Raw genomic sequence first — 22,448 nt, 5'->3', positions numbered from 1 at the left:
ACGTCACAAAAACCTCAGCATGGAAAGGGGAGGTACCCCGAATTGAGTAGCTGCCAGAGAGAAACAGCCAGTGTTGTGTGTGTGAACCCTGGGAATTCGCCACATTCCAGCAGACATACATCCAACAGTATGCGGGCAGTACCAATTGTGCTTGATGGAAGAAAAAAAAGGCACAAAACTGGGTAGGTAGGGAAGAGAAGATGGATCTAGGAGGAGTTGGGAGGAGTGGGGGAGGAATGAATATAACCGGAGTATATTGTATGAAATTCTCAACATACTAAGACAAAAAATGAGAAAAAAGGGAAAAGTCTACTTTTGTTACTGTTTAATGAGTCAATATTTGCATTGTAACTAGATGGTTTTTATCCCCCTTACTCTATGAGTCTTAGATATTCTGGGGGAAAAAAGATCTTTTCGGCTTAAGTGAAAACAAAGCTCGTTCGGTGATGGTTGGGTGGATGGGGCAGTCTGGCTGGTCAAGGTCAATCATGCTGGTGTGTTTCTACGAGGATGTTTCTGGTAAGTGGGAGTCTGCGTGTAGACTGATACTGTGGAGGGGAGAGAGACCTCGGGCCTGGTCCCATCAGTTTAAGGCTCACATAGCAGGGAAAGGCTAACTGCCTTGGGAGGAACCGTGACCAACACTGGCTGCCATTGGACTTTTCCTTAGTTGGGGCTTCTATCACTGCGAGGGACTCCATGACCACAGCATGTCTTATAAAGAAAACAATTGGGTCTGGCTTGCAGCTTCAGAGGTTTAGTCCATTGTCATGACTGTGGGACATGGCAGTGTGCACCAGACACGGTGATGGAGAAGGAGCTGAGAGTCCTGTATCTTCCAGGTAACAGGAAGCGGTCTGAGATACTGGGCAGCATCTTGAGCTTACAGGAGACCTCAAAGCCCACCTCCACAGTGACACACTTCCTCCAACAAGACCACACCTTCTCCAACAAGGCCACACCTACTCCAACAAGACCACACCTCCTAGTAGTGCCACTCCCTTTGGGGGCCATTTTCTTTCAAGCCATCACAGACTTAAAGCTTGTTTAGAGTCACAAGCTTGCCAGCCTTTGGATTGGAACTGACACCAATAGTTCTTCCTGGTCTCGGGCTCTCAGGTTCCCTCAGGTGAGAATGTCTCCAACAGCTCTCCTGTCATGGGTCCTCAGCTTGTGAGTACAGATCTGAGAACCTCTCAGCTTTCAGGCTCACAATCAGTTCTTTTTTAGCTGTTTTGTTTGGTTAGTTGAGTTTTGTTTTGTCTTGTCTTGTTTTTGAGACCAGATTTCTCTGTGTAACAGCCCTGGCTGTCCTGAAACTTGCTCTGTAGACCAGGCTGGCCTCGAACTCACAGACATCCACCTGTGTCTGCCTCCTGAGTGCTGGGATTAAAGGTGCGTGCCACCACCACTTGGAGAAGCCAGTTCTTCATAATGACTATCTCTGTAACACACAGATTCATTCTGTTTCCTCAGAAACTTGACAAATACACTTGACTTCAAGGACTTTGGGGGGAAAGTGGTAATCTGGAGATAATGCTCCTATTAGCACATAGTTGGTAGCAGTGTGGGGCACAAAGAGAAAGAAATCAGGGGAATTATACCTTTCACAATAGCCTCAAAAATCTGGGGTAACCAAACAAGTGAAAGCTTGTACCGTAAAAATCTTAAGACATCCAAGAGAAATTGAAGAAGACATCAGATGGGAAGATCTTCCATGCTCATGGATCAGTAGAATTAAGAGTGTGAAAATGGCCATCAGACAAAAGCAATCTACAGATTTAATGCAATCCCCACTTGAAAGGACGATTTCAAGCTTCATATGGAAACACACACACACACACACACACACACACACACACACACACACACACAAAAAAAAACAGGATACCTAAGCAATTCTGAATAATCAAAGAACCACTTGGAGTATCACTAGGCCCAGGTTCTGTACTCTAATACTAAAAACAGCATGGTATTGACATAAAAACAGACACGTTAGTTGATGGCATCACATAAAGACCCAGACATAATTCTACATACCTATGGACACCTAGTTTTTGACAACAACAGAAAAGGTCAGAAATACACACTGGAGAAAATACTGCATCTCCAACAAATGGTGCAAGTCAAACTAGGTAGCTGCATGTAGAAGAATACAAATAGATCCATATCTACTACTCTGCACAAACAACTCCAAAAACAATTCCAGATGGATCAAGGACTTCAACATGAGACCAGGTACCTGGAACTTGATCAAAGAGAAGGTGGGAATAGCCTTGAACTCATTGGTACAGGAAAAGAGTTTCCGAACAGAACGTGGATAGCACAGACACCAAGACCAACGGTCAATAAATGGAACCTCGTGAAACTGAAAAGCTTCCACAAGGCAAAGGGCACTATCATTTGGACCAGTCGGAATGGCCAAGATCAGTAAAACTGTGACAGCTCGTGCAGGCAAGGATGTGGGGTGAGGGGAACACACTCGTCGCTGGTAGAAGTGAAATTTGTACAGCCACGTTGGAAATCACTCAGAAAGCTGGGAATAGATCTTCCTCAGACCCAGCTATGCCACCCTTGGGCACGTACCCAAAGGACCCTACATCCTACAGCAGAGACACTTGTTCAACCATGTTTATAGCTGCTCTATCCGTAATGGGCAGAAATTGGAAACAGCCTACATGTACGTCAACTGATAAATGAAATGGAAAATGAAAATGTAGCGTGTTTACACAATGGGATGTTATTCAGCTGTTGAGAAAAAATAAAATTGTGATGGAGCTAGGGGAAAAAGTCATCCCAAGTGAGGTAACCTAGACCCAAAAGGACGAATAGTGTATGTTTTCTCTTACATTTCGATGTTAGCTTTGAAACTCGCTATATATGTGCCACAATCTGAGTAACCACGGAGTTTAGGTACCTAGTAAGAGACCAGGCAGGAGTAGAGGACACCCAAGAAGGGGTAGCAGACTACAGTGTCGTGGAGAGACAAGGGGAAAGTACAATAGGATGGTTAAGTAGGGAGGGGGTGGGAGGGAAAGATAAAAGAGGGAACAGGAACAAGGGGGGGCAGCTAACATTAAAGGCCATTTGTGATACCATATGGAATCCTGCTGCTGTAGAAATGTCCTAAAATATGTGCATATATGAAGAGAATTTAAATGGGGTCATCAAATAATAGGTGAGATAATCCCCCAACTAGGCATCTCATGCCACCAAGTAAAGCCTCCAGAACCAGGGACTCGACATTTTGTTGAGTCACTAGCCTAAGGGGCCCCATGGAAATCCACGTTGCCAAAGCTCTTAGTTGCTTTTCCCAACCTGATGGCAAGGTTGTAACGCTGAAGACACCACGTCGCTTATTCACAGACTTATTCACGTCGCTGAACACAGAGATGTTGACCTGGTATCCCTTCAGCTCTTGACAAATTCCGGGATTCTGCCTGCTCGCCACTCTGAGCAGGTCTCTTCAGGAGGACTGTCTCCACAAGCCGCAGCTGGGGTCCATCTCTCTGCTCATGCCCCCACCTCTCCCTAGGAGGCACACACCTTTAATCCCAGCACTTGGGAGGCAGAGGCAGGCGGATCTCTGTGAGTTCAAGGCCAGCTTAGTCTACAGAGTGAGTTCCAGGACAGGCTCCAAAACAATACAGAGAAACCCTGTCTCGAAAAAAAAAAAAAAAAAACACCCAGATCCCTATCTGTCTCTTGTTTCCCTAAACTGGTATTTAATAGATTTCCCTCATGCATTTATTTCTTATGACATACAGAGAGAGAAAGAGAAAGATTTTTGCTCAGAAAAATTTTTATCTTATAATTCCAAATGTAGTCTTTCCCAGAAACCCTTGGGTTTGAAACTCAATTACACAGTTCTCATAAAAGAGATAGCTTTATCTCCACGAGGCATTAAAAATAACACATGTCTGCCGCCCATTATAAAGGCCAGGCATTGTCCTGAATTTGAGCCAGAATCTGCCTTTTAAAACTAGAATTCCATAACCACATGGTCTCCCTGGGCCTAACTTTCCTCCCTTAGGCAGCTTGGAGATTACTCAGTATCAACCAAGTTTTCATTAGCTCCTTCAAACACCACGTATTTTTCACTGGAGTGACTGCCAGTAATTTCACCAGTTTTATTCATGAACTTCCAGACAAAAATCTTTATTCAAGTCTGGAGACAGCGCAGGGTACATTCATTGGCGACAAACAACATTTAAAGGTAAATCAAAGACACCGCGTTTAATTTCTAATTATCTGATACGTTTGTCTTTTGTCCTGTCTCCAGGAAATGCCAGGCAGGCTGCAACCAGAAAGCATGCATACCAACGTCCCCTGATCCAGACACCTGCAAGGTGCCTAGCCACAAGCAGGATGTCACCAAACAGCAGTGAACAATGTCAGAGGTGAGACTTCCAGCCTGTAAATTGCTGGCTGACGTCAAACAGATGCGTGTCCCTTCTTAAAGACAAACAACCTGGTGCTGCTCTACCTGTGTGTCCAGGAGACATAGCGCTTTACGTTTCTGTCACACTGCTGCTGTTGCTGATTGTGCCATCTGCCTTCCTTCCCTCCCGCTGCTTTCCGGGGCGGGGAGATGGATGGCTCGGTGGTTAAGAGCGCTGGCTGCCCTTCCAGGGCACCTGGGTTTGTTTCCCACCAACCTCATGGTGGCTCACAACCATCTGTAACCCCACCTGCAGGGCATCTAAAGCCCTCTTCTGGCCTCCATGGGCACTGCACACAAGTGGTGCAGACACGTATATGCAGTCAACCTCTCATCCGCATAAAATAATCTTTAAAAACAAATTTAAAAGAACTGCATCGTGACCGGGTGTTGGTGGCGCACTCCTTTAATCCCAGCACTCGGGAGGCAGAGGCAGGCGGATCTCTGTGAGTTCGAGGCCAGGCTGGTCTACAAGAGCGAGTTCCAGGACAGCCTCCAAAGCAATACAGAGAAACCCTGTCTCGAAAAACCAACAAAAACAAAAAAACAAAAAACAAAAAAAGAACTGCATTGTGAATAATTGGGTGTACCACAATAAACATTGGACACAAGCCAGTGGAAGGAGGAAATGGTGTCTGTGGTGGGTTCTACCGCTGGACTGAGCATGGGAAATACTCTTTCTTCTCTGGAAGCATTCTAGGTTTTAATTAAACTCCAAATGATGTCCTGTGGGGGAAGAGAGCAGTTGGCTCCGGTGTGTAAGGCGCCTTTAAGAGCCCATGATTGAGTTCTTTATTTAGTCACCCTTAGAGCCCCCCTGCCCGAGGGCTTCTTTTGGGTGCTCATGTCACACGTTATTGTGATCCTGTCGTCCCAAAGGACAACCACGGGAAGCCTCATCCTCCACTTCAGGAGTCGGCTTGTGGCCACCATCCTCTGACATCATTGCCCATCTTAGGACTCCAAAGTCACGTGAACCCTTTGCTGGTTGTGCTGCCTGGATGTAGGTATCCAGTCCCTCTGTACTGTAAATGAAGAGCCAAAACTCCAGATCCCCTTCCCCCAGCCTTCTCCTAGAGGCTATGTTGTATGCAACAGGCCTAGGGCCGAAACTGAACACAAAGGAACTCCAAACCCCCCAGCCTCCTAGGTACTTGGATCCTGGGGGCTGTTTGACCACAAAAGAAACTCCCCTGTAGTCTCCAGGAAAATTCAGTTCTGAAAAATATTAGTATAATAGGCCACCTGCAAGCCATAGAAACCACAGAATGTTCCCTCCCAGTACCAACCTGTGAGAAAAATGGCTACACAGGTATTGCAAGCCAAAAATCTCTTGACTGTTCCCCAAATGTCATCCAATCAGAAGCCAACCCGTACCTACTGATGTCATCCTGTAACTTTTGTCTTTAAAACCTGGCAGTAGACAGGGAGTTTCACCCCCTCTGGAGGCTGCTGCGTCAGCTTGCTAGACGGGGTCCCTCCCGTGCCCAAGGATAGAACAATCAATAAACCTTGTGCATTTGCATCGGTGGCCTGTCTCCCTGGTCTCTTGGACCTTGCGACTTGGGCACAACAGTAACCAGGGGCTGGGCGGGTCTTAGGCACAATGAGCATCATCCCAGACTATGCAAGGAAATCCTAATGCCATTGATGAAACTCACCTGGTTCCTCATGGGAGGCGCGCAGGAAGGGCAGTCCTTGACCACTGTAAAAAGAAGAGAACCTAGAACCTGTTCCTACAGAATCTCCAGGGTGACTGGAGAATCCTATTCTCTCCAATCCGCTCATGTTCCGTCCCGGCAAATAAGCCACAGCTCACAGCCATCTCTGGGGTCAAGATAGTCCTAAGATGCCCCTTTCTGACAATGTCAGGCCAAGGGTTGTTGCTTTATCAGAATAATACCATTCTGCATTTGTAAACAGTTGACTATTAAAAAATCTTCAGAGTAAAGTGGGCCGTGGTGGCACATGCCTTTGATCCCAATGCTTGGGAGGCAGAAGTAAGTGGATCTCTGTGAGTTCGAGGCCAGCCTGGTCTACAGGGTGAATTCCAGAACAGCCAAGGCTACACATAGAAACCCCATGTCAAAAAAAAACAAAAAAAAAAGATCTTGAGAGTAAACCTGGTCTGGTCAGGTTCATGACTATGCAGCTTGCTAGTAAATGGTTTGAGGAGCGTGTGCTGCCTTTTCTCTCTTCATGGACTTTCCATCCCCTGTGCTCTGACCACCTGGCCTTCTTCCAGCACCTAGGACAACAGGTTGACTCTGATTCTCTCCCTGCCCTGAGGTATGGACTCAACTGTCCTTCATGGGGAGAATCACTTTAGAATCCACAGGCATGGGGTCCACAAACATCATTGGTCCATGTTCCAAGTAGAATTGTATAAAAAAAATACACAGTAGTGCAAAGTATTGTAAGGACAGAGCAGATAAAACCTCTAAAAACCCAGCCATGATCTGAGCTAGAAGTGTGGGCCTGCCATCCCAGCGCTCAGGAGGATGAGGCAGGAAGGCCATGAGTTCAAGGCCAGCCTACACTATTTACTATAACCTGGATCAAAAGGAAAAGACGAGGCTCGTGGACTCTGCTGGCCATTCCACTTAGTCTGTGTTAGTTCCTTTGCTCAACTTTAGTAAAGAAGTCTATTAATCTAATTTGTCAGCTTCTGAGCAACTGTTTTCTCGATTGTTAAGAACCACAAAAAGGTGTCTACCATCTTACCAAGGCACAGGTCCATATCTCAGCGCTGCCCGGGGCCCCACCCACGCCCCACCCACGCCCCACCCCCAGTTCATGATCATCTATGCTCAGCTATCCTGACACTGGCTCTACCAACCCTTAGGTCTCCGTCACTTTAACACCAATATCAGAAAGGAACGAAGTCCCTGCTTCTCGGGGAACCTCCCTAAAGCTAAGGGCTCAGGCCTGGAGAGAGGTCCAGGGAGGAAAGAAGCTGCTGCCAACCAAATGACGGGAGCTCCATCCCCAGGACTCACAGGGGAGAAGGAGAGAGTCAGCCTCTGCTAGTTGTCCTCTGACTGCCAAATAGACACACACTCACACGCACACACTTGTGTTTACATTCACATTCACACACTCATACACATGCTTGTGCTCATGCACACACTCGTGCACACACACTCGTGCACACACACACTCGTGCACATGCTTGCATCTACACTCACACTCATACACACACTCGTGCGTGCTCATGTTCACACACACACACACACACTGTAAATAAATGTATTAAATAACTTTAAGAGCTTAGAGCCTTGAGCGTGACGATCGGGCAGCTCCTTGACTAACGGTAACGAAAATAAAGGTGGAACAGCAGAGGTTATGAACCATACATGACCATCGTATGAGAGCAGAAGGAGGGATTGCCAGACACAGGGAAGGAAACTTTCATGGGGGAGGGGGCGCCTGATGGCGAGGGGGCAAAAAGAAGCATAAGTGTACTCCCTCTGCTTCACATACGCATGGCAACCCGCATCATCACTATGAAACTCAGTCCTTTGTGTGCTAACTTAGAAAGCTGTAAGAAGACAAAAATAGAGAATAAAACAAAAGAATAACCGGGTGGTGGTGCATGCCTGTAATCCCAGCACTTGGGAGGCAGGGGCAGAGGCAGACGAATCTCTGTGAGTTCAAGTCCAGCCTGGTCTACAAGAGCTAGTTCCAGGACAGCCTCTAAAACTACACAGGGAAACCCTCTCTGGAAAAACAAAACAGACAAAAAAGAATAACAGTAGTAAAATGTAAAAAAAAAATACTATTTTTCAAATTTAAAAGTTTAAAAAAAGTATGTTAAGGCAGGCAGGTATTATGAGTTGGAGGCTAACCTGATCTATAAAGGGAATTCTGGTCCAGCCAGGGCTACATAGCGAGACCCCGTCAATAATAATAACTTTTTAAACCTGTGTCAAATTTCCCCACTGAAGCTCCACAAACTGAATTTATCTTATATATCCCAGGTATCTCTTCTCTGGTAGTGACGTTATGTACTAATATACATTTTTATTTTACGTGTCCAAGAGCATTATCACATACATATGTGCACCTTGTCTATACAATGCGCAGGGAGGCCAGAAGGGGGCATCGGATGCCCACGCCTCGGACTTACGGATGGTATTGGGTCACCATGTGGGCGCTGGGAACTGAACCCAGGTCCTCTGGAAGAGCATCGAGCGCTCTAACCACTGAGCAGTCTCTCCAGCCCATGACTTTGTGTATAACACTCTGCTTTGATGGAGGCCCGCAGGTGGGTAGACTTGCTATGCACCAGCCTGTGCCGGTTCATAGTCAAATGATGACAGCAAAGTGTGGGACACTAGAGAGCAATGACCTGTGTGCGAGAGCCAGCTGGTCGACCCCGTCCCATTCGTCCTGTGAAACTCATCACCGTGGGAATAATTAAGAGACTTCGCTAATGCCAAGACCCAGGGCTCCCTACCTGGAGGCCCCAACAACTCCAGACACATGTCTCAGTTTCTCCCAAAACATAAGACTAATTAACATCCAGGATAATCTACTCTATGTCAGACATTGTGGCTATGAATTCCTACTCAAGAAATTTATGAAGAACGGCTTTTGGAGTTTTATGTAATTTCTCAAGTATTTACTGGGCAATGTTCCCCAGAATCAGTGTTAAATAGAAGAACATTTATGTAACGATTACCCAAGACACGTCACACTCAGAGACCCACCAGCTTCAATCAACCTCCAGATAGGTTTGATCCAACCCCAGGTTTTATTTCTACAGAAGGCAGACAAAATTTAGTAGTGTCTGGTTATCCACAGTAATGGGCTAATATCCAGTGCTGTGCGCGGGTTAACAAGCTCTCTGTTGCTTGGTTAAATGGAAGGGAGGGCGAGACAGGCGAGCACTGGGGATGGGGGTCTTGCTTTGCTAACATCAAGACGAGACGGATGAGCATGAAGTTTCCTTAATGGGTTGGGGCGCGGCTAGACTTCGTGTCCCCCATGGGCTTACTGTGCGTTCCGTGGGCTTACTGTGCGTTCCTGTCCCGTCGCGTTCTTCCCAGCCCAGTAACTCTCAGGAAGGTGATGATGGCCTTGGGGCAGCTCACGGTCAGAACCTGTCCTCCACAGAGGTGGTCCCGTGGATGTCCCTTTAGCACCTGAGTTTCTGCAGGAAGCTGTCATGCAGTTAAATTCGCCTGCCTCTGCATTGGCACAGGGCCACGGTGCCCTCGGGTTAGGAAGCCGGCACCCTTCCGGTCCCCTGGGACGGTGTTTGGCCTGCTTCTCCTCGCGGGGACGCAGCCTTCTGAGCCATCTCCTCCTTCCTCCTTGCTGCCTTCCTCTCGCTCCGGCTCCACACCTTGAACATGGCCCCCATCCTTGTACTTGAATCTGAACTTTGCCCGGTCTGGCTGTGAGGATGCGAGGGTGACCTTCGGGGTCTTCAAGTGACCTCCTGTGCTTGGCCACCCCGGCTCCCAGCACAAGGCCATCCCTGATGCTCTTCTTGTCCCTACGTTAAGTTTCCCTCCACCTAATACTGTCCATTTCACATCCCTCCGCATTCCCCAACGTCCCTTGTCCTTTCCTGCCTACCCATTCCTTAAAGGAAAATTTGAGAGCGTATTCCAATTGGTTCCCTTTTCTCCCGGGTCAGGAGACAGACATAAGGAGCCAAGGACTCTAGCCCAGACCCAAAACTGACTCAAAACAAATGGTTTTTGGTGTTTAAGGTTTATATATCCATAGAAGCACCCCAGGCGGTTCACAAATTTCCCATTTACCCTCTTCAAACAAATGTATGTCCAGCTAGTATTGTTAAATCATTTCTATGTAGTTTTTAGTCTGGGTTATTTCCTCAAGCCAGGAGTTATTTCTTATACTTTTATTTCTGAGAGGACTCATTTTTAATACTTTTATATTTGGCTGTCATTTTTAAATTTTATTGCAGTATAGAAAAAGAATGAGATCTTATGGCTTCTCCTTATTGAGCAATAACCAGTATAGGATTGTGGGTTGTCAATATTTATGATAGGATGTCATGCTGGGTTTACTGCCTGATGCTTGTGTTTTATGGTCCTTGCTTTGCTTTCTAGATTCACCTACTTGGTATGGTCTCTCTGACAGATTCGCTTTTAACTGCTGTTCAGGACTTCATTTGCAAATATCCCGAAACTGATTCTTTCATTCCCCTATGGACAGACATTTTGTTTAATTGCATTCTATCTTCCTCTCTTACCTACAAACCGTGATCTTTCAAACAAACGTGTGCCTTTTTCTCTTCTCTAAGTGTGTGTTAGTTTTCTCCAGGATGGATGCCTGAAATTACAGTCGCTTGACTAGAGGTTTTAGGACGCCCTGCCTCACTAGTGTCCCGGAATACAGTGGTGTGATGACAGTGTACACATTTCCCTCAGTAGTTTCTAGAACTTTTCCTCACATCGCTGCCAAAGCTCGACAATTTCCTTTTTATATTTGCTGTTTGGATAGTTGTGTACCAACAATTCCCTTTTTGTATTTGCCATTTGGATAGTTGTGCACCAACAATTCCCTTTTTGTATTTGCCATTTGGATAGTTGTGCACCAACAATTCCCTTTTTGTATTTGCCATTTGGATAGTTGTGCGCCACAAATCTTCATATAGAGGAACCTGAGTCCTGGGCGGAATAAACAGACATAAATCTTAACTTAGTGATGTCACAGCGAAAGTTCAGAATACCAGTGACAAAGAGGAAAACTCCTTTTAAAAACAAACAAAGGGGAAATAGAGTCTTACCGTGGAGAGTCGAGAGGATCGATGGCCGATCTCTCCTGGGCAGTTACAGAGGGAGGTGACGGGATGGTATCATCAAAGTGCTGAGGGGAGAGAAAAACCGTCAACTACAATTCTAAAGCGGGGTGTTTAACCCCCAGTTCTCCTGGCGATTGCCCCTCTGCATTTCCTATGGGCTGCCTACACTCTCCAGAAGTGAGAGTGCACCCCACTCTCATGAAAGGGATGGACACGTCTGTGAAGAACGGCCAACACCTGAACCCCAGGACCCTTCATCATACAATTTTATCTCAAAGTCAGGGAGGCCAATGAGGGGGGCAAGACCGGCGGATGCCCATATCCCGGAAACCAGCTCAACAGGCTCCCTCCAAGGCTTGGAGATGTAGCTTGTTGTTTCTGATTCTCACGTCTGATCTTCCTGGGAAGAAGCCTTTCCTGAGACACGAACAGAAGAGATGCCAAATCAGACTCAGCGGAAATAAGAGAGGAAAGCAGTACGGCTTAAGAGGCTATGGATAGGGCTGGCAAGATGGCTCTCAGAAGACAAAGGTGCTTGCCACCAAGTCTGTCAGCCTGAGTTGGATATCTGGTCCCATGTGACAGAAGGAGAAAAGTAATTCCTTAAAGTTATCCCCTGACACACACACACACACACACACACACACACACACACACACACACGCACGCACGCACGCACGCACACACTAAATACAAGTTCCAGCTAGATTAGATATCCTTTTTTAGTTTACTGACTGGAATCGGAGACTTGGTAGAGGACAGGTGGGGGTGTTAGCTCACCCAGTGTGAAAAACAAAAAGAGAGGCAGCCACCAGAGAACAACAGGCCGGAGCTTTGCTCCTCAGAGAATTAGTTTGGCAGACCTACCCGCCAGCAACTTTCCCACCCAGGAAATAGAGAGACTCAGTTTCCCTGTGTGCGTTCCCGCCCTAAGCACAGAAACCACATGGACCATCTCATGCCCTTGTCTTATACATGTATGCTCTATCGGGCTGAAAGGCAACACGGTCCATGGAAATGACAGAACAGCAGGGCTGGGGGTTTCTGGGAGGACCTGTAGTCTAAGTTCCTCACTGACTCAAAGACCACAGGCTGAGCCGTTGGGATGGTGTCGCTGGTTAGCGTCGGGTTTAGGAAAGCCTGGATCTGCTGACTCTGAAGTCACCTCCACTTCCGGCTGACACAGCGTCACAACCTCCATGGTGTCCCTTGAAAAGTTAGTCACCACTTGGATACGCTAAACCTCTAGACTCTAGGGTGTGGTTGCCAAATGTTTGGAGAATTAAGGAAGAAGGTCTGTTTCCTCCTTGTATCTTGATAAAGAAGTCTTTTGCCATGTCCCCCTTTTTGGTTGGGGTAGATAAGAATGTTGAAGAGTAAACTTGGGACATTCAGTATTCGCTGGATTGGTTGTCCTCCTGACTCTACCCTGTGTCTCTGTCTTTTTCTTGGCATCTTTACGCGCTGTCTCTCAGTCCACACTCCCCCACTCAGGTACAAATCCGACAAGTCAGCTGGATCTGACTGAAGCCCCACAAAGACGGTTACAACAAATGGTGACAGCCACTTTCAGGCCAGGTCTTCTCTCATCAATGAAGGAAATCAAGATGTACCCCAAAAGACATGCTTACAGCCCAGCCTGAGCTAGACAAACCCTTACTGAGACACTGTCAAGCTGACAGCCATCGGCACATTTACATTACTGTTTCACCAGCCAACATGGGCCCCAGTGTCATGGTAATGAGTAGACCTGGCTATGAACTTGAGGGCTGACGCGTCTACTTGTGTCTTTTAGATATCCTATAACAATGTTTAGGGTTCTGAGTTCCAAGATAGACGGGCCCCTGTGAACTAGAAAAGCAGAAATTGGTTCACCCCTAAAAGACCTTGAATAAGGGACTGGCATCTTGAGACAAAATGAGTTATGTATTTATGAATAAAATCATATATACAAGCCTGATTTTGTTTTTACTCATTTAAGAGTACTGCCCTGGGCTAAACAAGTTGGCCACCACTTTCCCTGCATGAGAAAGTCACTCTGTGAGACTCTCTACACTGTTGTTATCCCCATGGAGGTGTGAGCCACTTCCAAAGCTTTCTTGGAGGACAAACATAGAGGAAAGGCGTCTTTCGTTTTATCAGAGTCTTGAGTTTGGCCAGTCAGAATTGGGGCGGTAAATAAGTGAACAGACAGATAAATATCTGCCTACATGGCCCCGTGGCCCCCGAACCTACCCGGGAAGAGGAGAAGATTGACTCCTCCCTCAAGTTGTCCTCTGACCTCTACAAGTGCACCATGGCATGTGCACACACACCAAATAAGCAAATCACTTTTAAAAAAGAAAATACAAATCCATTCAAAATGAGGAGCGAGATTAGGAAAGGCTTCATGGAGGTGGTTTGGAGTGACTTCTTTGTAGTCCTCCTGCTGCCTTCATTCTTCCTGTCCCTAACACCACCACCTTCCCACCATCCCCGTGTGAACTGCCTCAGGTCCTAACACATGGGAAACTGATGCTTCAGGCAAGGGTCGCCCCACAACCCACCGTTGGACTTGAGCACTCACTGTAATCTACAATTCCTCTTTCTCTTCCCCCTTTCCAATTAAAAAGCCCTCTTGGTTCATGGATGTTCCCTCCCTGGTGTCCCCAATATCCCTTCCCTCCTCCTAGGTCCTCGGCTCCATCAGCTAATTGTCCTGTGTCCCTTCATTACACACACAGTCACCTCCTTTCCAAGAGCATTTCTTTTCTCTTTTTTTTTGGGGGGGTTAGGGATTTCTAGACAGGGTTTCTCTGTGTATCCCTGGCTGTCCTGGAACTCGCTCTGTAGACCAGGCTAGCCTTGAATTCAGAGATCTGTCTGCCTCTGCCTCCTGAGCACTGGAATTAAAGACATGTACCACCACCGCCCCCAAGAGCTACTCAAACAACTCTGGAGTTAACAACCCAAACCCTGCTGGTCCTCCGTTCCCTTCAAGGCCAAGCTGAGGGTGTTGCAGTTATATCCATGAATTCCTGCTCACTTTCTCTACACAGAGGGGCCCTGCAAAGGTCATCAGCAATTCCTTATGAACTACAATAGAACTACAACATGAACTACAACACAACCACAATATGAACTACAACACAACTACAATATGAACTACAATGTGAACTACAATGTGAATTACAATAGAACCACAATGTGAACTATAATAGAACTACAACATGAACTACAACACAACTACAATATGAACTACAATGAAACTACAATGTGAACTACAATAGAACCACAACATGAACTACAACACAACCACAATATGAATTACAATATGAACTGCAGCACAACTACAATGTGAACTACAATGTGAATTACAATAGAACCACAATGTGAACTATAATAGAACTACAACATGAACTACAATAGAACTTCAATGTGAACTACAATAGAACTCCAATGTGAACTACAGTAGAACTTCAATGTGAACTACAATACAACTACAATGTGAACTGCAATAGAATCACAATATGAGCTACAAGGCAACTACAATATGGACTGCAATGTGAACTACAATGCAACTGCAATAGAACTACAACATGAACTACAATGTGAACTACAAGTGAGCTATAATGTGAACTCCAATAGAAATACAATATTAACTACAATATGAGCTACAATATAACTACAATATTAACTACAGTAGATGCCTCTGATTCCTCAAAAGAATTTACACTTTTGAAATTTATTTTTAAAACTTTTTTTAAGTAAATAAACATTCTTTCCATCAACAAGCATTTATTGAATTCTTATTAGCGCCAGACAACCGAAGACAGCATAAATCAGTTCTGGCAATCATGGGATTCACATTAGGCAAGGCATTGGTACAAGAATTAAACAATAAGTAAGTCAGCAGGATGATTCCAGAGGACTACAGACAAAACTTAGAGTGACAGAGTTAGGTGATGAGGAATAATCTCTGAGATGACGTTTGAGCTGAGGGCACCTGCGCACAAACCATGGGCCAGAGCACGGCGGGCTCTGAGCAGCAAGCCCACAGCCCCATGCTGGGCACCCAGTGTACACAGCCATGTTTGTTCATGTGCACACAAGAGAGAACAGAAAGAAGAAACCGTGTGGCCTTGCTGGATAGGGAAAGGGTTCTGAATCATGGGCAGGATAAGCCCATCCTAGAAGAGCCATAATACTCACTCATTTTCTTTTTCTGTTTCCATTTTCATGTGAGTGTGTGTGTGAGTGTGTGTGTGTGTGTGCTCGTCTCTGCATATGTAGGGCACACGTGTACAGAGGTGCTTGTACATGGAGTCCCTGAGGTTGATGTTGGGAGCCATCCTCTGTCTTCTACCATATTCACTGAGGCAGGGTCTCTCAGTCAATCCCAGAGCTCACTAATATGGATAATCTTGCTCTGGGTAGGTTGTTCTGGGGACCTCCTGTCTCCACCTCCTGAGGCTGGATTTAGAGGCGGGTTGCCAGGTCACCCAGCATTTAGGTGGGTCATGGGAATCTGAACTCCATCCCTCATGTTTGCATGGCAAGCATTTTTAACCACTGAGTCATCTGCCAAGCCCTGAGCCTGACTTCCTTATGAGTAGAAACATGGCCTCCACTTTCCTAAGTAGATGAGTGTTGGGAGGGACGAGGAGACGAGGGTAAGAGTCCACTGCTTGTAGCTCTCTCTCTCTGGCTCCAGCATTCGGAGTCTATGACTTATCTAAGTTTGGGTTTAGAACATGCTGGTATTTTTTTCTAGGGCGGATCCAGACGGAGCCTGAACAGAGAGGGCTCTCCAGCTCCTCTCCTTCCACCTCCGCCCCCGCCAGTCTGGGCTGAGTGGGGAAAGTGGCCCAAGCAGAGTGCCTACGTGGCGTCTGTGTGGATGCAGCAGAGGCCTAAGTTTAGGCCAGGGCTCTGAAGAGCTGTGTGTGCCAGTGCGGATCTGTCCTGATGAGCTGCTGCGGTTGAGGTCTTCAGGGAGACAAGGGTTAACTTGGGACTTGTAGGGACCCTCTAGGATTTGCATTTGGGCAAGAAAATGAGAGCTGGCAAATATTCTCCCCAAACTAATCCCAACACACACACATAAATATGCACGTACACATGCACACACACACATGCGCACACAAGCACACACCAGTCCAAGAGTCCAAGACAATCTGAAGCACTTCTGTCTGGCCCAGTCTCTCTCCTCACAGACACGAGACACAAGCAAGAGGGAGGGAAGGATGAACAAGAACCCATACTCGGGTCATTCTTTCCCAGAAGTCTGAGGCTACAGATCTTGGGGACAAACCAGAGCAAAGGAATGGGAAGTCAGCCCCCAACCCTACTGTACAGTGGAGCCCAGGGCCCTCATCGAGGAATAGCATGGGTACTCAAGAAAGAAGTCTTGAATTGCTAACCCTCTACTCCCCAACACACACACACACACACACCCGTGCTCACACGAGTGCACACACACTCTCACACACATTCACACACTCACACACATTCACACTCTCACTTACACATGCACACACACACACCTGTGCTCACAGGAGTGCACTCACACTCTCACACACATTCACACTCTCACACATGCGCACACACACCTGTGCTCACAGAAGTGCACTCACACTCTCACACACATTCACACTCTCACACACATTCACACTCTCACTTACACATGCACACACACACCTGTGCTCACAGGAGTGCACTCACACTCTCACACACATTCACACTCTCACACACATGCACACACTCACACACATGTACATACTCACACACATTCACACACTCACACATGTGCGCACACAAGTGCACTCACACTCTCACATGCACACTCTCACTTACACATGCACACATTCACACATGTGTACTCACATTCACACTCACATTCACACACTTGCACTCACACCCACTCACACTCACATCCACACACTTGCACTCACACAGACATACATGCACACACTCACATACTCACACTCTCGCACTCACACATATGCACACAGTCACACACTTGCACACACAGGCACACACTTGCACACACACGCACACACATGCACACTCACTCACACTTCACTCTCCTTTCCAGAAGGTCGAGTTCCTTTCTCATTCTTCTTGACCTCTCTTTACCAGAGACATCGACACGGAGGGCCAGGCAGGCAAAGCTCTGAGGCACTGGGGCACCAGGCCTCCTATCTCCCCAGGAATCTGGGGAATTTGGATTGGGAAGCAGATCATGTTCAAGTGTCTAGGGACATCTACCTGGGTCCAGAGTCCCTCCTGGGAGGAAAGGGGATGGGACAGCAGGGCTGAAGCCATATGACCTTTCTAAGTTTTCTAATTTGATAGCAGTCGGAGCTGTGCTAGTAATGAATCTGTGCATCTGTGCGGGTGACAGGGCCACGCAGGTGACAGGGAGCTATGCAGGTGAGTGCTAACTGTGCAGGTGACAGAGCCATGCAGGTGACCAGAACTATCCAGGTGAGTGCTAACTGTAGAGGTGACAGGGCCATGCAGGTGACAGGGAGCTATCCAGGTGAGTGCTAACTGTGCAGGTGACAAGATTTCAAAGGCAGTGCTTTAAATGGGCTGTTCTCACCCAGGCAGGGGCAGGAGCTGATTGCAAAGCCCTGTGTGAGGCTGGGGCCTGCAGAGGGGAAGGGAGGCCATCGCTTCTGCCCTTTTCTCTGTTTCTGATACATCTGATGTGGGATTTAACGTGACTCCTTCCATCTAGGAATATTTTAGCACTTACATCACATGACATTAGTATCTTATCTTAAAATCACATGGACCTTCACCAGGGTCCACTCTGGCTCTGGCTGCTGAGTAAGAAGGCTAAACAGAAGGCAAGCGGGCATGGGAAGAAGAGGAGCCCAGGCAGAGAATCAGGGAGAAGAGGGTTTGAGGATCAGGAGCCAGGGGTTCAGCCGCCAGATGCAGGGGCAGAGGGGGACAGAGAGGAGGAGGAATGTGCGTGGGTTAGCACTGCAGACCTTTGCCAGAGACCCTGGAAGCCCGTGCACCTGCCAGAGAGAAAAGGCTAGAGAGGAAACCAAAAGCCCCCTTCTCTGAGCTCTGGAGCCCTGAAGTGGGGTCCTGATGTGGTGGGATGTCCTTCTGTAAGCTGCAAATTGGTTGATGAATAATGCTGTTTCCGCCAATGGACTGGCAAAATTTAGCCAGGTGGGAAATCCTAGCAAAGACAGAGAGCGAAGGAAGGCGGGGCCAAGGAGATGCTGTGTAGGGGGTGGGGGGATTCAAGGGCATCACCAGTGAGCCACAACCACATGGTGATACACAGATTAGTGGAAATGGTTGATATTTTAAGAAAGTGCTAGCCAGTAAGAAGCCTGAGTCATTGGCCAAACAACCATAACTGATATTCAGCCTCAGAGTGGTGATTTCATAAGGGGCTGCGGGACCCGGTGGGCAGAGAGAAAACCAGTCCAGTGGGACCGGAAATAATGGAGAAAAGGCCCCTTCTACAGGGTCCTTTCAGGACTCCGTGACGGAGTGTGGTGCAAAGAGGCCCCTCCTCACCTCCAGGCAGGCTGCCCTGAGGCTCCCACACCAGGAGGACTGAGGGCATCTGTAGACGTCACATCAGCAGGGGGCTGACACTGCATCGTTCTCGAAGCCAGAGAGCTTGGCTGAGGGTCGAGGGCTTTCAACGAAGTAAGTCCGCAGGAGGAGGCTGTCCATTCACCGGAAAACCCTTCTCCGTCACTTTTTTCTTGGGGTTGACCTGCTCCTCCTTTTCAATCTGATTTATAAAGAGAAAAAGAAAGTTTCACAAACTGGTAAGTGGTGTCCACTTCCTGTACAGTATTTAATACAACTGTGACTTCATGAGCCTTTTTAAAGGATTACTTATTTTTATTTTTTTGTGTGTTTGTGCATGCGTGCAAGTGTGTGCATGTATGTGTGTGCTTGTGTGTGTGCGTGCGTGTGTGTGTGTGTGTGTGTGTGTAGGTGTTCCCAGAAAGGTATAAATGAGAAGACTCAGCAGATCATGGGCTGGGGCCCTGGGACTGAATCTGAAGGAGAAAGTGGGCTGAGCACCAGCATTCATCTCTCTCTCTCTCTCTCTCTCTCTCTCTCTCTCTCTCTCTCTCTCTCTCTCTCTCTCTCTCTCTCTCTGCTTCCTGACTGTGGATGCCATGTGACCCACTGCCTCACATTCTTGCCACCATGACTTCCTGCCACGATGGACTGTGTCCCTTCAAACTGTAAGTCAAAAACAAACCTTCCTGACATCGCTTTCCCAGATATCTTGTCACAGCAATGAAAACAGTGACTGATGCCATGAACTTAACTGTAAACGTGTGCACATACATGGAGAGTATATGAATTCTTATAAAACTCTGACCAGGTTGACATGTCTCTAACTTAATAGGAATGAACTGCATTCAAAAATATAAGCAACGTTGAGTAAATTGATTACAAATGTGCGGGCCCAGACAAGCGCTGGTCACAGTTTACCTAAAAGCTTGGATGCAAACCTGATGAGGACATCCACCCTGTGCTGTGTCAGACTATGAGGTCTATCATTTGGTCACTACCATCAGCCAAACCCTGAGTTGGGCTCTGGAGAGATGAGTGTAAGATTGCCTAATTACACACAGTCCTGCAGGGGACCACAGACGTAAACAAATCCTTGCATGAGGATGGATGTGTCAAAAGCATCTAGCAGAGCTCGGCCGTCTATCTGCTCAGCAGGAAGTGTGAGGGGTTGTGAGACAATGGGCTCACACGTGTTTACCGCTGATGGCAATGACGACTCCCTAGATGCAAGGGAAGAATGCTCTGCCTGCAGGAGATACCTGACTCCTCATTTGTCCCCACCATGCAAAATAGGAAGATTAGAGGACAGTAGCCTGTGAGAGTCAATCCTCATGTAAAATGCCCTCATCTGACCCTAGCGTAGCTTTGAAAGCTTGAAGTTACAAAGACTGCCCATCTAACAGAGCAGAAGAAACAAACAGCTCAGGACCCTGCAGGGTTGGGGATGCCAGTGCCCTAAATCCATCCGTGGGAGGTCTCCATAGGAGTGTGGCTCCTCCACAAACAGACTGGCTCTAAATGCTCATCAGAGTTGAATGTATCGCATAAACTGGGTCCCAGCGCTCCAGTGCGTTCTCCCACTGACCACCAGGGTGATCTCAGTATCTAATGACTGACAATTGCTGCCACAGAGAGTCTAGCAGAGGTCAGGACTCCTGCGAGTATTCCAAAGCACATCTGGGGTCATCCTCTAGCTTGGCAATAAACCGTGAAGACACCAAGCCATATCTCAAAATATGTTTTCAGCATAGACAGCTGCGCCAAACATAGACACTTAGGTATGAAGATTAGGTATGCAACTCTCTCTACTGAAGGGCATGATTATGATGTATAAAACCCAGGCTCTACCAAAAAAAAAAGCTAAAATAAATAAAATCACAATATATAAGATCAATGTGCAAAAGTAAACTACCTTTTTTTTTTTACTAGTAATAAAGGACAGTGGAAATTGAAGTTGTATACTTTAATTGTGTGACTGGGTTTCTCTGGGCTGTGGATCGAATCTCCTAGAGTGGCCTAGAGTGGCAGTATCTTACAGTGACAGCTCCATAATCTTAGCTCCTGACATTAAATCCCAAATCTCAAAGGCCTGGGAAAGAATAAACTAGAAGGGACATGCCAGGACCACCTCCCATCAACAAAAAGATGCTCCGACCTTCTGTTGAGATGTGGGAGACCAAACCCATTCATTTCTAAAAACCGGGTTATTCTCTGGTGTCTGGATTTCTGGATACAACCCACTCAAAGGAATTGTTACATATCCAAAAAGGTCTTTGTTTAAGTTGTCTGACCTCTTCACATGATACCTCAGGAATGGCATCATATCTGAAAGTACGCCAGTTTCAAACAAACTTCCTTTTAACCCATCTTAAAGGTCTGGCCTAGCTGCCCTGATTGAGAGTAAGCAGCCTCCTACATCTCTGATTTGAAATAGTCAATCAGATCAATAAAGGGAATAAACAGTACGGTGGTTAAATGCCTATTCTAGTGCATTTCCTTAGGATCTCTGGGATTCAGAGAAGGGGAAATGAGTATCTCAAGCAGAGTTCAGAGGGTGCGTGATAGCATGACCTTAGGAAGCTAGTCCTGATTCCCAGGGAGTTAGGGCACAGGCACACATGGCCTGTGGAGACATCTTGACTGATGTCTCTGAGTTTGGTGACTATAGTGAGCGAGACTGGTCCAGACAAACCCGTGTCTGAGATGGAGTTTATTCTCACGGTCTTCTATGACCTTTCCACTCCAGCTCGTACTCCAACCACCCAAAATGCCAGAGACTGACTTTCTTCAAAGGGCTGCCTCTTGTCTATGAATTAACGACCTCAACTGCCTACATTCTGTAGCCCCTTCTGTGTATCAAAAGTCAGTCGGAGGAACTTTTACTCCAGTCCCTTGGAGGCACCTAGTGACTAGTCAGCCTGGGCTCACCTCTCTGGTAAGGCTTTAGTAGCCAGTTTGTCCCTTTGCCAGGTAAATGACCTTGCAAGTCACCAATGCTCTCATTTGGGGCGTCACAAACACGGAGGCTGCCACAGATGATGTGGGTGATTTATTTAGGGATATTTAAGTCAGACTTGTTTGCTGTGTCTGAAAATGAAGACAACCCCAAGCTTCACCGGTGACACTTGAATGAAATTCTCAGGAGGGTTCCAGAACGCTGCACAGGGCCTGAGCAGCAGAGTGGAGAGGATGTAGTCACAGCTAGAGCTCACCACTGACTCACCAAACAAATCTATTCCCAAATATTAAAGTGTTGTTGGCCATGTGTATGGGGGCAGGGGATGGAATTCTGTCTTCCCTCCCTCAATTTTGCCATAGACCCAAAACTGTACCAAAAATAAAGTCTGTAGAGAAGAAGAGAGAAGGAGGATGAGGAGGATTGCATGGTGGCCAATCTGCAATCCAAACATTTGGGGGTCTAAAGCAGTGGGATCTTAATGAGTTTACAGAGTAAGCTCCGGGCCAAGCTTAACTACGGTGTGAGACCCTGTCTCGAGAAGAAAAGAAGCCGGGCATTGGTGGCCCACGCCTTTAATCCCAGCACTCGGGAGGCAGAGGCAGTCGGATCTCTGTGAGTTCGAGGCCAGCCTGGTCTACAGAGCAAGTTCCAGGACAGCCTCCAAAGCTACAGAGAAACCCTGTCTCAAAAAACCAAGAAGAAGAAGAAGAGGA

The 22,448-nt window shown here is 47.0% G+C and overlaps 1 protein-coding gene across 5 annotated transcripts in view; it reads right to left on the bottom strand.

The window, feature by feature from the left end:
* Nucleotides 1–9,178: 9,178 nt before the first annotated feature.
* LOC101824201 (myelin associated oligodendrocyte basic protein) overlaps nt 9,179–22,448 on the bottom strand; it is a 32,032-nt gene continuing 18,762 nt past the window's right edge. For all 5 annotated transcript variants that reach the window (XR_005874948.1, XM_040740324.1, XM_040740325.1 and 2 more), the window contains 3 exons: nt 18,753–18,975; nt 11,208–11,287; nt 9,179–11,088 (listed from right to left, as the gene is read on the bottom strand). Coding sequence is in view for 1 of the 5 variants with exons in the window: in XM_040740325.1 (XP_040596259.1) it covers nt 18,936–18,975 (40 nt within the window). In the remaining 4 variants the exon portion in view is untranslated. The remainder of the gene's footprint in view (nt 11,089–11,207; nt 11,288–18,752; nt 18,976–22,448) is intronic.

The sequence above is a fragment of the Mesocricetus auratus genome, unplaced genomic scaffold (genome assembly GCF_017639785.1).
Source record: "Mesocricetus auratus isolate SY011 unplaced genomic scaffold, BCM_Maur_2.0 Super-Scaffold_100691, whole genome shotgun sequence".
In the NCBI taxonomy this organism is placed as follows: Eukaryota; Metazoa; Chordata; class Mammalia; order Rodentia; family Cricetidae; genus Mesocricetus; species Mesocricetus auratus.
Note: the sequence above shows the minus strand (reverse complement) of the source record. Positions and strands in the feature narration are given on the sequence as shown.